General features: G+C 38.1%; 1 protein-coding gene across 8 annotated transcripts in view; it reads left to right on the plus strand.

The window, feature by feature from the left end:
- ACBD5 (acyl-CoA binding domain containing 5) overlaps nucleotides 1-16,168 on the plus strand; it is a 54,335-nt gene that overhangs the window by 1,556 nt on the left and 36,611 nt on the right. For 6 of the 8 annotated variants that reach the window (XM_030009494.1, XM_030009493.1, XM_030009497.2 and 3 more), the window contains 4 exons: nucleotides 235-355; nucleotides 1,938-2,010; nucleotides 5,810-5,921; nucleotides 6,050-6,082. In XM_030009494.1, coding sequence (XP_029865354.1) covers nucleotides 235-355; nucleotides 1,938-2,010; nucleotides 5,810-5,921; nucleotides 6,050-6,082 — 339 coding nt within the window. The remainder of the gene's footprint in view (nucleotides 1-234; nucleotides 356-1,937; nucleotides 2,011-5,809; nucleotides 5,922-6,049; nucleotides 6,083-16,168) is intronic. The other 2 variants (XM_030009499.1, XM_030009500.2) reach the window with 1 other exon arrangement.

A 16,168-nucleotide genomic window follows, 5' to 3' on the forward strand; every position in this document is an offset into this window, starting at 1 on the left:
AGGTTATAGTCCCTTAAACTCAATCTGAAACTTGCTGTTTGTAAAGTAAATATTGTCAGTGGTGCTGGTTTGTGGTAGATGAAGTAAAGATGTTCTCTGTTGACTTAAATTGTACTGCTGTGAATCAGGCTGTAACAAACTGCAGGCTATTTTCTCATAGAAGTACTAAGCTTGTAAAATACTCGTTAATATTCTTGATTACAATTTAATTGTATTTTAAAATGCTTTCACTAGGTTCATTCCAGCCAACGAATGAAATGATGCTGAAGTTCTATAGCTTTTATAAGCAAGCAACCCAAGGACCCTGTAACATCCCACGACCTGGATTTTGGGATCCAATTGGTAGATATAAATGGTAACTTTTCATGAGTTATTGTTTTGGTTTGGTTGTGTTTGTTTTTTTGGTTTGGGGGTTTTTATTTTTAATGCTTGGAGTGGAGATCTTTAGAAGAGTGGCACTTGGAGGAAGAGTTCAGTGAGTTTATTTCTCTCTTAAAAAAAGAACATTCACAACCTTCGATGCTTGAATTTGTTTTCTGTCTTGCGTTCCGACTTTCTAGCTCAGATAACCTACAACTTCTCAGAGTTGCAGGTGAAAACATTCCCTTGGGTTCTGCAGGTGGGCAGGTTTTTCTTGGGCAAGCACCATCATGGTACCTCTGCAGTGTCCAGTGTTGTAGAGCGAAATTGTAGGGGCTCTGCAGAATGAGTGATGTGGATGAGTGCCTGGAATTCTTCCTTCTCAAGTTGTCATGTATGACATGAGCCCGAAGTAAGTGCTCCTTGACAGCCGTTGATACAGCTTCAGGCTCCTGGGGAGGGGTCTGGTTTATGTGTCTTTCTGGCTTGTCTGCTCAGTGGCAGGGCTTCCCACTGTCTGTATTTTCCTTGTGCTGGGAAGACTTCTGATTCATCAAATTGCTAAAATCTGTTTGAAAAGCCATGTGAATGCTTTGCTTATTGTATTTTAACAACGATTTGTCCTGAAGAACAAGTATTATTGCTGTCTTTATGGTCATGGCTGTCTTGGGATCTGTGAAATTACTCCTTTGACTTTTTTTCTTTTCTTCTTCTTTCTTCTTCCTACCTCCCCAGTCTCCCCAAGTCAGGGTGAAGGGGGTATCTTTGCAGAGGACTAGGGCACTAAGCTTCTACCCATCTGGTTGGTTGTAGCTGAAATGTGAGCCACCAACCTTGGGGTTTTGCTGTAAGTGGGACAAATACTCTGACAAGAGGAAGGGATGGTGTCAAATCAAGTGCAAGACTGAGTAAGGAAATGTTTTATTCCAGTCTGTGTTCTGACAGATTCCTTGTGCAATACTGATGAATTTGATTGGAGTCTTCTGTCCTGCAGAGTTGGAGAGGGGGAGATTTTTTTTTATTTTTTTTTTTAGGTCATAAGTAGCTGCTGTAGTAACTGGGAGGGGAGGGCGATGGTTAAACCATTTGCCTGCTAGACTGATGTGTCTTTCCCCAATTGCTAAACTCAAAAGGACAGATTTCTCTTGTAGCCTGTTCTAACTTGCTGACAACTGTTTGTAAGTGCTGGCTGAAGTCTCTGTGCCTGCTCTTTTGCGGCAGCAGAGGGTCTTAAAAAAAAAAAAAAAAATCAACCTAATCAAAAGGGAAATGTGTGTGTGTCTCCTATCTGGGCTTGTTAACAACTTACAGGGTACAAGATATAGCTGGTCAGTGAGGAACTCTTCAGTCCCCAGGCTGTTCAGTTTGTTGCTGCTTTGTTGATGTACCACTATGTGATTATCCTAGCAAATTATATATTTGGACTTTAAAAGAAAAAAAAAGAAATTGTGAATTGTTGTTGCATTTTATTTGTATCGGAGAAACTTTGGGCATTATATAACCGACCTACTTAAGGCCAGGCTAAAAAAATCCAGTAGGCCCTGAAGATACTGAAGCTGTATGCAACTTTTTCCTAGGGATGCTTGGAGTGCCTTGGGAGACATGTCCAAAGAAGAAGCCATGATAGCCTATGTTGAAGAAATGAAGAAGGTAAGTTTACTAATGAGCAGAAAGGATCTTCTAGAACAAATGTTCCAGAAGGAAATTAGGGAATGTGAGGAGGTTCTTGCTGACTACTACTGTCAAAGCTCCAAATGCGTTATTCCCTACGTGAACTGTTACATTTCAGTACTATACTGTTTGGCCCACGGGGAGAAGAAAACTACGTAGTTCCTTCCAAAGCTGTAGAATTTGGGTTGTTTTCAGAGAAACATGAGAGCTCTAGCTGATATGAAACATAAATGACAGAGCTAAAGAAAGTGAAGTATTGAGATCATGGTAAAGGAGGCAGTGGGGAAAACAGTGGAACTTAAAGTACAACAACAACAACAAAAGCTGATTTACTACAGACTGCCTCAGTTCCCAGGGTTGAGAGAGGTAAGTAAGTGATCCTTATCTTAGAAAGGAAGAAAACCAACCCTCCAGAAGGACTTCAGGAGCAAGAGTCTCACTCTTATGACTGGAGACATGACTATAATCAAATATGTAAACTTAATCATCTTTGATTTTTTTCAAGAAGAACTCAGCAACCTAAATTTTCTGTACTTGTCATGAAGATATTCCTTGTATATTACAGTTGCAGTCAAACAGTTAGAACTGAGTAATTTGGCCTGTCTTTTTTGGAATAGATGTGTAACTTGTAAATAGTCATAGTTAGTATATTAAGCAGGAATTGCAGCATTAACTAAAGTAAACATTCAGAATTAAAGATTCTTGTCTTTTATTAACTATCCCTTTTCACTGCAGTCTTTTCACTGAAGCTCTTCTAGGTGGCCTTACTAGTTTAAAGATTATTTACTGTCAGTCTGGATAAAAGTATAATTGTAATTTAGTAATATAATGAGATTAGCATCAAGGAGAGAAAATGTAAGTTCTACTCCGAATACACTTGCTTTTGTCCTCAGCCACTAACTTGCCATTGAACTCTTAACATGTTTAATGATTGATACAACAAAAACTTCTACTAGGCGAGGAGCTGAAGTCTGACTACTGTTCTTTCTCCTGTCTGTAATTTTGGTGGTATTACTGTAGCTGCTTTAAAATGAAAAATAAACTAATCCAGAAAACACAGAAGGCCAAATATTATTCATTTGGTCAAAAATCCACTAAATTTTAATAATTCATTTTGAATGCGTGCCACAAGATTTAGTGCTTCATTACAAATCTTGGATTCAGAATATGTTAATACTTCAGTAGAGTACCTTATTTTTTTTCAGTGCAGTAACTGGTTTGGTTAGGACACTAAGTGAAACTGCAATGTTTGTTCTAAGAAAACCCTAGTAAGCCTCCTGTGAGGAAGTCTACTTACTTGACCCTAATGAAGCACAAATATTCTGCGTCTGTACAGATTACATGTAAGGATTGGAGAGCAAATGACTTCTTGCCTCGCTCAGCTTTGAAACTGAGCAATCTGTTTACCCTGCTTTGGTGCTGTTTCAGCTCTCACATTTGAAATACCAGCTTCAGCTTTTCCCAACCCATTTAATTCTGCTTGAAATGTCAATGGAAATGCATTTCAAATGGATCCACTGGGTTGTTCTATCAGCACATACTGCACTAATGCTTGTGGTGTTACTGTGGGCATTCTGCTGTTGCTGCATAGGTATCCATATCTAAGGGGGCAAAAAACCACTTGTATACCGGTATCACAGGACTGTCTTTAAGGGTGTATAAGATTGCCGTATCCCGCCCCCTGCCCCTGGGGCATGTCCCTAGCATTTGCACATTGTGTTTGGTCTATACATGCATCAGATGACCCTGTCAGAAGATACTTTTATTTCCCTTCATGTGGTAGCCTTGAAAATTGCAGCTGTTGAGGAATGTGTCTGGGTGAGGTTTTGAGGTGCTGGTGGGAGATGACCAAATGTGTCTTAGTCTTAGCTAAGATCAATCTGAGCTCAGGTGCATTTTGTATATGGTTAATTTATCTTCCAAGTAGCATTTCTGAAATTTTATATTGCAATACTGTTTAAACTCATTTATTTACACTTCAGATATATTGTTTTGTTATATATTAGAAATGAGTGATATCTTAGAATAAAGAAGTGTTAACACTATATGGTGTTTCTAATTTAAGACAAGAGTCTTCATATATGCATTGTCTGACATCCAAAGAAAACAGTAGTTCGGGATACGTAATTGTTGTAGTTTAACTTACTTTGCACTTTCAGATTTTAAGATTGCATGTTATGCCTAGTGGCTATATAAGTTTCAATTTTTTTTTTTCTTTTTTGTGGAAGTATATGTTCTTTTCTTGCTCACCTAAAAGCTAACAGTTACAAAACTCTTACTTTAACAGAAATTGTGTGGTAAGATTCTAAGAATTGCTCCAAGTTGCAGAGAGTATATTGAGGTGTGTTTAGGTGAAGAACAGTTAATGTGCAGACATCATAGATATGCACGGATGAAACACTTTACAGTGCAGACTATAGAAGTAAATACATAGCAAATACAAGTGTTATTCTAGAATAAGTTTCTTGTTTCTCTCAATGGTATTGAAGTTAAAAAAAAAAATAATTAAAAAAATCACAAAACTGTCCTGTCTCTGGTTCATATCCAGCTCTGTATCTGAGCACTGAGCATTTCTTTCTAACAAATATGGAATGAATTATATGCACTGAATAGATCAGAGAAGTGGCAATGAAAATGCACTTTGATAGGATCGTTGTCTCTTGGTATCCTTGATTGATTTGCAAGTGTTGCCTTGTTACATGCTAGCCTGCCTGGAGCTCCTGCTTTGTGAAGTAATTCTGTAGCTTTTGCTTTTACTACTTAGTGATGTGCTTGGTGCTTTTGAGCAGCATGTTCTGTGGCAACTTGTACCTCCATCTGTTGCTTTTTTAGTGCTCTTCTGGAGGAAGAGGTGTACTGTAGCGGTTAGTTTGCTTCTACCTGAATCTCTTCCTATAGCTATTGTCTCTTTTAAATAATAATTTAAAAAGTAGAGCATGAAAGAGGAACAAAGCTATTGGCAAAAAGCTTGGTTGAAAGGACTTAAACTAGAATGGGACAATAATATTGTATGCTTTTAAAAGAATATTAAATTATTGAATCTCCTCTGTTTAATCTATTTTAGGTTTAAGATTTGCATTCCTATCAGATGATCAATGCTATTGGTTTTGTAATTTAAAATGAAGGATTTTTAATCAAAGGAAGAGCTCCAAATGACTTCAAGAGCAGAATTTGGTTCTAGTTTGCTCTGCTAAGTATGTTTTTGCACTGTCCCAATTTTGCTCTATTCTGTCCCTTTTGTTGTTTGGATCTAGATGGATCCAGTAGGGCACTTTTGATCTGCTCTTTACATTCCATTGAAGATGGCAGGGTTATACAAATATGAAGAATCCTCTAAGAAAAAAAGTCTTTCAGTTTTGTTTTCTCTGTGGGAAGACTTGTCTATAAAATAAATTGCATCAGATAACAGCAGCCTGTTGAACTTTGAGTTGGTTTAGTTTGAAATTGCTGAAATAATGGATTCCAAGGTCTACTAATACTGTGTTGAGGCGGTCCTTTAGTGGTGGCAAATGCATTAGCTCTCCCATCTTCTCTTCACCTAAAAAAGTTAATACAGCTAGTTAAGATTATTTTTTAGTAAATGAGGTTTATGTTGTTTTCTTTAGTAAAAAAAAAAAAAAAAGCCAAAAACACCACTAAAAAATCAGAATAACGTGTTAAGTGACTTAGTGAAATGCTACTGAGTTTTACAATGACCAGCAGTTTCTAAAATCAGTTGAAATGAATGAATCATTGAAATGCTGTTTCATAAGATGCTTCATATTTTGGACTTGTGCAGATTCTTGAGAGTATGCCAATGACGGACAAAGTTGAAGAATTACTGCAAGTAATAGGCCCGTTCTATGAAATAGTAGAAGATAAAAAGAACAGAGGATCTGACCTAACCTCAGGTTCGGACAAATAACTTCCTTTGTACTACTAATAATGACAACTCCAGATTTCTTTTGGCTTGTTTTCTATAAATTATTTTAAAGCTAAATGTTGCATCTTTCTGTTCATTCTCTTTACCATATGGCAGTTCGAATGGAGAAAGTCTCTAAGTATTTGGAAGGTAGGAATAATAAATTATGTGTATGTCCATCTTTTCCATTGTTTTTGGTGCTGTAGTAACATCCTGCTAACACTTGTGACTTCTAGGCTTGCCACCTTATTAGGCTGGATTTTGTTTTATTTTGCTTTTGAGGTACAAAACAAAGTCAGACCCAGGAAGCTGCCTTTTTAGTCCTTGTCTACAGGCTTTTTGAGCTGCTGAAGGAAGCCTCTTCCTGAAAAAAGGAGAGTATTTAAAACAAACAGCTCCCCCAACCAAATCTAGTTTCTGCCTTTCCGTTAATAAAAGGAACAACTATTTGAAATGTGTACTGCTACATCCTGATGTAGCTGTGGATTATCAAACACCATGGAGAGCTGGTAATCCAGGTCTGTCATCAGATCTAAAATAAGAAAAAAAAAAAAAAAAACCACACAATCAAAATCCATGCTTTTTTAATCATGGTTTCTCTAATACATACAAAATCTAAGATGGGTTTGTGAAACTTTCAAGTTAAGTTTTCTGACGCTCAAGTTCATGAAGGGAATACCTATTTAAACATTTTAAATCTCTGACAAGTGGCAAACCTAGTGGTGTCATAGCTGCATAAACATCAGTGTGGTGATTTTTATTTAGCAATACCATTGTGAGAATGTTTTTATAATAAGTTATTATGTTACAGGTAATGTGTTCATAAGGTTGTAATATAAGGCTTACAGTTATTTAAATCTGGCTTAATATTACAGTTAAGTTTTGTCATGTTGCATTTCAATTTTTGGAACAGTTTTTAAAAAACAAACCATTGCACAAATTAATTGACTTAATGTGTTTAAGAAGTAGGAGTCAGCTGGTTGCCTTTTGTGTGTGGTTTTTTTTCCCCCACCTTAAAGGAACATAGTTTTGAGTTTTGGTAACAAGTCTCAGAGAAACAGAAATAGTTTTTCATTCTTTTGAGGAAAGGTAATGGTAGAAGTTTTTAAATGGCCATTTTGAAAGCTCTGTGACTTTTTTCTCAATTAAAATTGTGTATGCTTTATGTCTGGGATTTAATGAGCTTGCCTGACAGCTGGATTGACGGGCAAGATTATAAGAGTATCAGTAGATTCAGGTCAGTGATCTGTGTAATAAGGATTTACTTGGACTTGGTGTCTGTGGCACAGTACCAAAAGCCACTTCTTGAAAAAGTGTCTTATCTAGGCAAACAGAGAATCACAGAAGTTAAACCATACCTGTTTCAATGACAAATTTAGCATACTTGTTTTTTAAAGAGGCAGCTTAAACACAAGGCAGTGTAAATAGAATAGCAAATTTTCTGTCAGTGTTGCAATAAATCTGGTCATGTGGCGTCATTTGTATGGTTTAAAGCTGCAACATCTAATTATGCCACAATGAATTAAGACAGAATTTTTGCAAAGTCCGTTGTATGTTATAACTTTATCATTGCATTTAAGACTTTGAAACCTTTTCTTCAGCACTCTTACCACTTCCCCAATTAAAAGTAAAGCTGGAAATAATTATTATTGTTTACAGTACAGGTCTCAAAATGTTTCACAGAAGTATGGAAGCATGACTACCTTCAGTCTTCCAGATGCATGCTAAGGAATAGAACCAATCTGCCCAAGTGTGTGTTTGAGATGATGTAGGCACTGGTGACAATACTGTTAAAAATTGACACATGGCTACGTGTTGATTGTGTTTGTTCCTTCAGTCGTGTTTCTTCCCCTGCCCCCAAGCCCCTACTCTGTAGTTTCCATTGTGGAAGGTGTTTTTTCATGGACAGGCAATTGGTATGTTCTGGAAACTGGGACCCTTCTCTTGAGTCTCTTACTTCATACTATACTCTCCCCATCTTCTGGCCCATTCTTTTTTGAGTTTGCCTTCCATTCTTCTTCCATCACATTTTAATCTATATGAAGATTATTATCTAATTGTTTAAGAATTGCATGTCACTTCCTCAAAATCAACAGTATTCCTGAATTAGTTTAACAGATTGGAAGTTTAGTGAACATCAACTATGGCTGGTGTATTGTCTCTAGCAGATTGGCCTCAACAGAAAAGTGTAGCTCTTTAAAATTGAATTTCTACTCCTTATGCTTTCATTGAAAATGTTAAATATAAACAATTGAAATACTGTCTTCCTGAATCAATAGAGCTTGTGGCTCTCCTTAATAAAGAACACTGAAGCCTGACATGCCAGCATTAAAATGACTTGTAACATCTACTAGACAGCTAGGACAAACTTCTTGGATCCATGGGTTATAAATATCCAAACTTGGATGTGTTGTAAAGAAGGGAAAATGGAGAATTCCCTCAATAGGCTGAGCAAATCTGAGTGGTATTTCAAAAGCATGTAAACTGGGTGGTGTTTTGAAAGCTCATCCTGCAGCTGTGTGAGAAGCTTAGGTTCTCCGGAAAGTTCAGTCAGTAGTCTCTTTCTGACAGGTATGAATTACTTCTTTGTAGAGAAAATTATTAAATTATTTTCAGGTACATAAAATACTAGACATCAAAGAAGAAAGTGGGCTCTTGGTTGTCATAGTGCTGTAGAAGAGAATAGGTAACTTGCAGTATTACAGAAGGACCCTTTTGTTTGCAGCTGCTGGAAGAGTAGAGGGCGGACTGTCAGCTAAGGTGGGGGGGTGCTTTAGAAGAGCAACCTCTTAATTTTTTGCACTTGCTAATAAATGCACAAGAAATCTGATGTCCAGGCTAATGCTAAAAAGACAAAGAAGCTTCAAAATACCATTGCTCAGTGAATTTGAAATTTTCAGAATGGGCATTCAAGCTTTTTTGTTATGTTATACCTGAAGAAGCCAAAGGTAGGCTAGAATTGGCACCCTACTGATCTGATACTGGGTGAAAAACACTGAGAGTTTCAGAGCCAACTCATCCTTCTGAATGTTTCCTTGCGAATGTTTGTGGATGTTTTCTTTTTTCTGAATGTGAGTAAATCCAAAGGGGAGCAAGAAAATCGCTACCTGACGGGCCTGCACAAAGTTACCTCAACAACCAAGCAGAGTATCTGGAAATTTTTCACAATTCAGTAGAATCTTCCTGTGTACTCTTTCTGCTTTGTGATAAGGCATTTAATCTGTTTTAAAATTTAAAATCCTACTAAATAAAGATGACCCTTTGCCTTTATACTGAGTAGTAGTACTCTTTGTAAGCCTTTGTGAAGACTAAATATTGCTTCCGGTAATGACAAGTTATGCACTGCAGAGGCTGTGGAAAGTTTCAGCATTATAATAATCCTAAACTTTGTCATGGTAACAAGTGTTTCTCTCCTGAAAACTTTGCTCCCAGCTGTATTGCAATTGCACCAGGTGGAGCCCTATTGAAGTAAGGTGACTTGTATTGCTGCATATGATGGCTTTGGGCAGTGCTGATTGCGGTGTAGCATGGTTGTGCTAGGAGCTCATACAGGGCATTGCTTCAGTAGCAGCTTGTGTGAATGGCAGAAGTTGGCCTGACAGGCAGATACAGCTATTTAAGTTTGCTCAGTGTCTTCCTGCACTGGATATGGGAGCTAGGTTTAAAAGACAGTGCTCACTGATGTCTGTGTGCTTTTAGAACAAGCAAATACATGTAAACACTTCTATTTCAAAGACAGTAGTTAGTACAGGACATAGGTAAGCTTGGAGGGGACGATTGCGCTTGAAAAAAGTGAATCTGTTCTTAATTATTACTTTCCAGCTAGAAATGCTTATTCTTACTCGTAAGACGCAATATTTTTTTCCAACTGCGCTTCTGTAGATTACATATGATTAGTTTCTCTTTTCAAATAGTTTTATTTTCTCAAAGATCTTCTCATGTTATTTTCAACATATTTGCTTTGTAATGGAGCATTTGGTGGCACGCTTTTCCTGCTTGTGTGTGGGCCTCTTCTGTGAAACACCCTCTGTTTGCTTCATAAACTCACTTTTTCATTTCTGTTTGACTTCAAATATACTTGCTAAACTGATTTCCTACCTTCTCCTTCCTCTTTTCCTCAGTAGGATTTTTAAGGAGCTCAATAGCTGTGAACTTAATGCTTTGTAAGAAGGGGAAAAAGAGCTAAAATCCCTGTTACTCTGAAATTGCTGTGGTTTAGTAGGATATGTTGGATGGGTGGCAGCACCACAGCGAGGAAGTGCATTAAGGCAGGGCAAGCATGGGGCAGGAGGAGCTGGTGGGTGGGTGAGAGAGGTTTTTAAAATTCCGTCCTTTAAACTTTTTCTCCTCTTCCAGTTTCCAATGATAAGGTAACAGCTATAGTCAAGGTTACAGGTTATATTCAGGGAGGCTAGTGTGACATTTACTATGCAAATATTTTTGTTAATATCTCAGTAGTTTAATAGCTTACCTTCAGAAGCATCTAGAACATTCGCTGCAGTGTTTGCTGCAGGATGGGATTATTACAGGATTAAGGGCTGGGCCAGCAAGTGCCAAAGTCAGTGGAGAGTCTCAGTGAGATGTGGATCAGTGTCTCGAGTTGTGGCTTGTCCTGTTGCAATATATACCTGCTTCAGGCTTTCCAGTTCAAATCTGAGCATACTTTGTGATTTGACTTCAAACTGATGGTTTTATGCCAGTACTGTCTAACAATGTTGGAAATTAGGACAGAGCATCAGTATAGCTCAAGCCTGAGGATATCAACAGCTCCACTCATACTGAGTAGCAGAGAATATATCACCACAGGGTGAGCAGCAGAGTATTCAAATGTGAAAATGTAAGAATAAAAATTGTTTCTTTCAAAGTGGAGAGAGCTAAGAGAAGCTTTATTCCATGAAAAGACAAGACTGTCTGTTTCGTGCTGGATTGAGTCAACAGTAACAGGTTTTGTGCATAATTGGTTGTTGGACCTGGATTTTTTTCTTCCAGCCAGACAACAGTTCCCTGCAAAAGGGAAAACAAGTTGTCAAAAGCTCTTCAGGTTTTGAGAATCTAGCAGATGTACCCACTTGCTATAAAATGTTGGTCTTAACTACAAGTGAGACCTCTCAAATATAAGATCTTGTGATGAGAGAACTGAAATCCAGATTTCTCACAGCTGTGTTCTTTGTAGCTTGTCTGTATAGAAGCAGTAGTAGACAGAGATATGGTAGGTGGGGAAGAACAGATGTAGGTAGTCGTATCTTGAGTGTTCTCAGAAAAGTGCCCAATGGGTATGGGCTGGTGTTTCATGCATAACTTTGTTATAGCAAAAATAATTACTTTAATTATAGCCTCTAAGATACATGGCAAAGCCATCTGTGTTATCTGTGAGGCTGTCTTTAATATGGGCATTGTAAAAGGCTGTTCAGCTGAGAGGCTTGGAGTAGGTGGCAGGAGAATATAATCTTAATATTATTTCCTGTTTGTTTTTTTTCTTGTACAGGGCAAAACAATTTTTGTTTCAGGCTACAATATTAGAGACTAGAGTTTGTGCACTGTAGGTGACTCAGCAATATGGTTTTCTGTTGCTTTCAAGCATAATTCAGTTTTCTTTAAAGGGTTCCGAGTTCACTGTGTTCATGTTTTGTATTTTCTGGGACAAAACTCTAGAGCGTAATGCTCCTCTCTACTTGCCACGCAAAGTAAAAGTTCCAAATGTTGATTCTCTCTATTCCACACAGAACAGAGCTTAGCAAGTGCTGCTCATTCTCCCAGAGGGAAATAGTACCAGACATGGGGACATCCTGGATTCTGGAATGATCTTATTATTCTTGCAAGTTACTATAAATATCTAAGAAGCAGATATTCTTTGTGTTCATTTTCACATGTGATCGTTGGCTAAGGTGTTGACAGCAAGTTGGCAAAGCCTGGATCCATTGGTCTCACTGCACATGCACCATGTAACTGAGCTGCGTGTGCTTGGTGGCCCTGTACTCTGGATGTCTCGTGGCCTTTGTGGAGCTACCTGCCAGTGCTGGGAATGCCTATGGGGCAGCTGCTGTTCTCCCTGGGCTGCTCTCTGTCAGGAAGTTGTAGGCAGGTTGTCTTTACTGGCAGAAGGCTCAGGGGTGACAGGGAGGAGGGAAACGTATCTAAGTCAACCCCAAAATTGGTAACCTTATTTATATGGAAAGTATTCTGAAAAATCCAAGGGAACAGGTACTGATAATATGGGTGGAGATGAGAAACTTTGTAGATACTGAAGAGAGACGTGTAAAGGTCCAGGATGACTAGTCAGTAATCCTAAATACCATACTTGCAAGTTAATATAAATGTCTAAGAAGCTGCTATTGTCTGCATTCGTTCTTATCCACAAACTATTGTTTTGATGTTTATAAATGTAAACAAAGACACGGATACTGTTGATTAAATTGTTTTTTGAAATACAGTGGCATCTCTTCGAGTGTAACAGCTTGAAAAGCACATGAGCGGAGAGAGGAGTGCTAAGAAAACAAGGCTGTAGTCTTTTGGAGTATATTAAAAGAAAAATAAAAAGGAGAAGAGGCTTCTTTTTCTCTGTTATAGTAAAGTTTATGAAGACTAAATAACAAAAAAGGAAAACTGTATAGAGGAAGATCTGTCTGCCACAATCTGTGTGCGTAGGGAATGCATTTTTCAGAGAACTTACACTTAATGCCCTTAAACTTAAAAGTGATAAAACAGTGGTAGTTAAAGTAAGGTATTTTATATTTTTCTGTCTCTATTTTTGACAGACCTTTCTAAAATATCTTTTTATTTGTGACGGCAGCTCATTTGAGTACTGTAGAACAGATGTTACAGAGCAGGCTGGGCCCCTGGAAATTTTCTTTGTAGTGTGCTATATTAAAGAGAATGGAAGGAAATGAGGGTATAGAAACTCTTGTTCCTCTAGCTGAAGAGCTTATTGCTCCCAGATGCTTGCATGTACCCCTCCTTTCTCACTGTGATCACTCCTTGCAATGAACTCCTTGCAGAATTGGGATACATCAGTTTCAAAAACGAGGTGGAGATTTGTGTAACTGAGTGTATTGGAAAGAGAGTCATAGAATCATTTAGGTTGGAAAAGACCTTCAAGATCATTGGAGTCCAACCATCAACCATGCCCACTAAACCATGTCCTGAAGTACCCCGTCTACTCGCTTTTTGAATACCTCCAGGGATGGCGACTCAACCACTTCCCTGGGCAGCCTATTCCAATGTCTGAAATGGCACAACGTGGTTGCATAAACTTGGAATTGAAGCAGGGAGCCTACTTGGATCAGTAACAAGCATGAAACATCAGGTTGTGATGGCAAGAAAAGAATTCTAGTTACCTGATTATCAGAACAATTTTGTACAGCATATAGGTCTCTCTGAGACTTAAATTTTGACAGAGCTTGAGTTTACTTAAATGCAGGAGTGCAAGGAGATCCTTATATAAGGTGATGTAAGTAGATTGTGAAATAATCTTTTGGTGGCTAAGACTTTGCTGCTATTGAACAGGTAGTAAAGTTATGGTATTTTACAAAAGCACATCATTTTTATTAAATCATGAGGGTGTACACAGCTAGTTAAATGTTTTATGATGTTTCACCTGCTGTTGTAGACTGTTTCCTGATTACTGGTATTTGCAAAGAACGAAAGAGGCTGTAGGACTTGTGTGCAGATACTGTGTTGTGCTGAGCCAACCATCAGTACAGCTCCAGCAGTGCATGTTGCTTTTGTATAAGAATTATGTGCCTGTTCAGAAAACCAAAAATACAAGGCATCTGAGAAAAACCTGCTAGGCTAGGTTTTCTTTGTAAAATGACCCTCGAGCTGGGGCAGATCCACAGAGGCATTTAAGCTCCTAACTCCCATCTGGGTAACAAAAATTGCCTTGAAATATGGGGGGAGTTAGAAATCAAATATATATTTCTGATAAACGTTACCCTGTTACACAGATCATTGAGAAGAATTGTAGTGCTGCCTTTAAAGAAATATATTTAGAATTGCTCTTGGGAAATCTCTTAATAGAGCTGGCACAAGAAAATAAACATCTACTGAAAGCTTGTAGAGAGGCTGTGTGTCTATTCTTCACATCCTTTCCATCTTGCCATTTTCTTTTGTTAAATTCTTCTTCCTTCTGTTTGCATGTTGTTACCGTTAACACAGCTTTTACTATATAGCATTAAAAAAAAAAAAATCCAGGCTTTTACAGTTGAATATAACTCCTTGTACAGCTACAGAGCAGTACAGCTTTCCAGTACTCCATCACAAATCTCAGTTTGGTGGTGTAGGCAGTGAGATGAAAATAATAAACCAAGAGGGATTCTATAGTATCTAAATCAGGGCAACAGAAAAAGCTACTAATATTTTGCCTGCAGTTGAAGTAGGTAAACAGAAGGAATAAAGGGATGGGGAATGGGTGGGATTAGCACAAAGCAAATAAGGTCTTGACTTGCTTGCTTGACTCTTATCGTTTGTATTAAAAGATATGTTCCTCAGGAAGTAGCCATTAACCTACCAACAAGGACTGCAGAAGTCACTGCTAGTTGGCTCTGTTTAGTCTTTAACCCTATCACCATCATTGCTGGTTTCTTAGCAGATACTCAGAATAACAAGGGGGATGGCAGCAAACCGCGGTTTTACCATGTAGTAAAAGCAACTGGGGATGGACCTGACGAGGATAGCAGTGTTAAGGGTTCTGAGGACAAGTACACAATTAAGTGTGATATTTCAAGTGGCCAAAACTCTGCACAATGCTGTGTTCTTCAGTTGGCACCAAACCAATGCCTCTTTACGGTCTTTAGGAGCACTGTGGCTAAGAGTGACTTTGCGGAAGAAATACGATCCTGATGGATTTCAGTTATTCAGGTGTCCCATGGCATGATACCATAAATCTCTTACTGTTGATACTTTCTCTCAGTTCCACCTCTATTTAAATACATGTGATGTATCACTTAGAAGTTTCCCCAAATGAATAATCTCCTTACTGAAATTAAGTGAAGAGAGAACATGCTTGAATATTCAAAGACCTTCCCGTAAAAAAGAAAATAAGTAAACTTAAGAAAAAAGCTTATGGTATAGCTGGGGCTTTTTACGCTATTTCTGGAAGACTGAGGAGCTTTACAGTTTTAATTTGCCATCCTTCACAGCTAAATGTTCCTCCTAGTCTTGTCTTTCCTGTTTACTCCCACAACTGGGTAGGACACATGGATAGTTGTGCCCCCACCCCCTTTTTGTTTCAAAGGGAAGGGTGATGCCTGCCTTGCCATGCCAAGGGAGCTGTGCCTGTGCTTAATGATCATGCTGTGATATCTGCTGCTACCTTATCCTCCTCACACTGCTGCTTCTCAGAAAAACATCTTGAGAATTGGGTTTCACAATAAATGCAACATGCTTATGAGAAATAAACTGGGAATATGTTGGGATTTTTCTTTTGTGAAACAAATTTCCTTGCAAATAAGAGGTGTTCTTCAGTGAGGAGAAAATGAGCATGTGATCGCTTATGTTCTTGTAGTCTACAAGACAGACTGTAGCTTTTCCAGTTTTCTTTTTACAATAAAGAAGTGTTGGGTTTTTTTAGTCTTCAGATAAAAGGTTGGATTAAATCAATCCAAAACAGTGATGCAGGGTGCCCACAGAAACCTAGCATTGCAGTAAAGCTAAGCTGAACAGCATATTTAACATATTCATTATTTCTATACAAGAAATTAAGTTATTTTGTTGTTTCCCTGTCCCCCCTGTCCCATTTGCCCCCTCCCCCCTTTTTTTTTTAAGCACTATGGATAAGCTTTGAAACTAGAGGAATGTGGGAAGGCTCTTCATCGCAAGATTAAAGCAGAAAACCCTTAGCTCTAAATTACCATGCAGCAAAGAAAGTAGCTGAGCTGGTTTGGCAGCTCTGTTATAATTGGTTATTATTTTGCTGTTTAAGGTTAAGCCTAAAGTGTAAGAATTAATCTTTCAGGGTTCTGACAAGGGAATGTAAAAATTATGCAAATAGAATGCTGTGGTGACAATTACAACAGGCAGACTTCAGCCTTGGAGTCAACATGTAAAAATGTGCAAGTGGCTCACAGAAACTGTCCCCAGTTTGTACCTTAATCACTCCATCCTAACATAGGAGGCTTAAATGATCATAAGGATGTATTTAACCATATTTTTTTACAGGAGGGGGTATAATTGTCCCTTAAATTCTCCATATTTTTAAAGGGTCTTTACGTCACAATTCTTTGCACAGTCAGAGTAAAC

Source organism: Aquila chrysaetos, chromosome 3 (assembly GCF_900496995.4).
Source record: "Aquila chrysaetos chrysaetos chromosome 3, bAquChr1.4, whole genome shotgun sequence".
NCBI lineage: Eukaryota > Metazoa > Chordata > Aves > Accipitriformes > Accipitridae > Aquila > Aquila chrysaetos.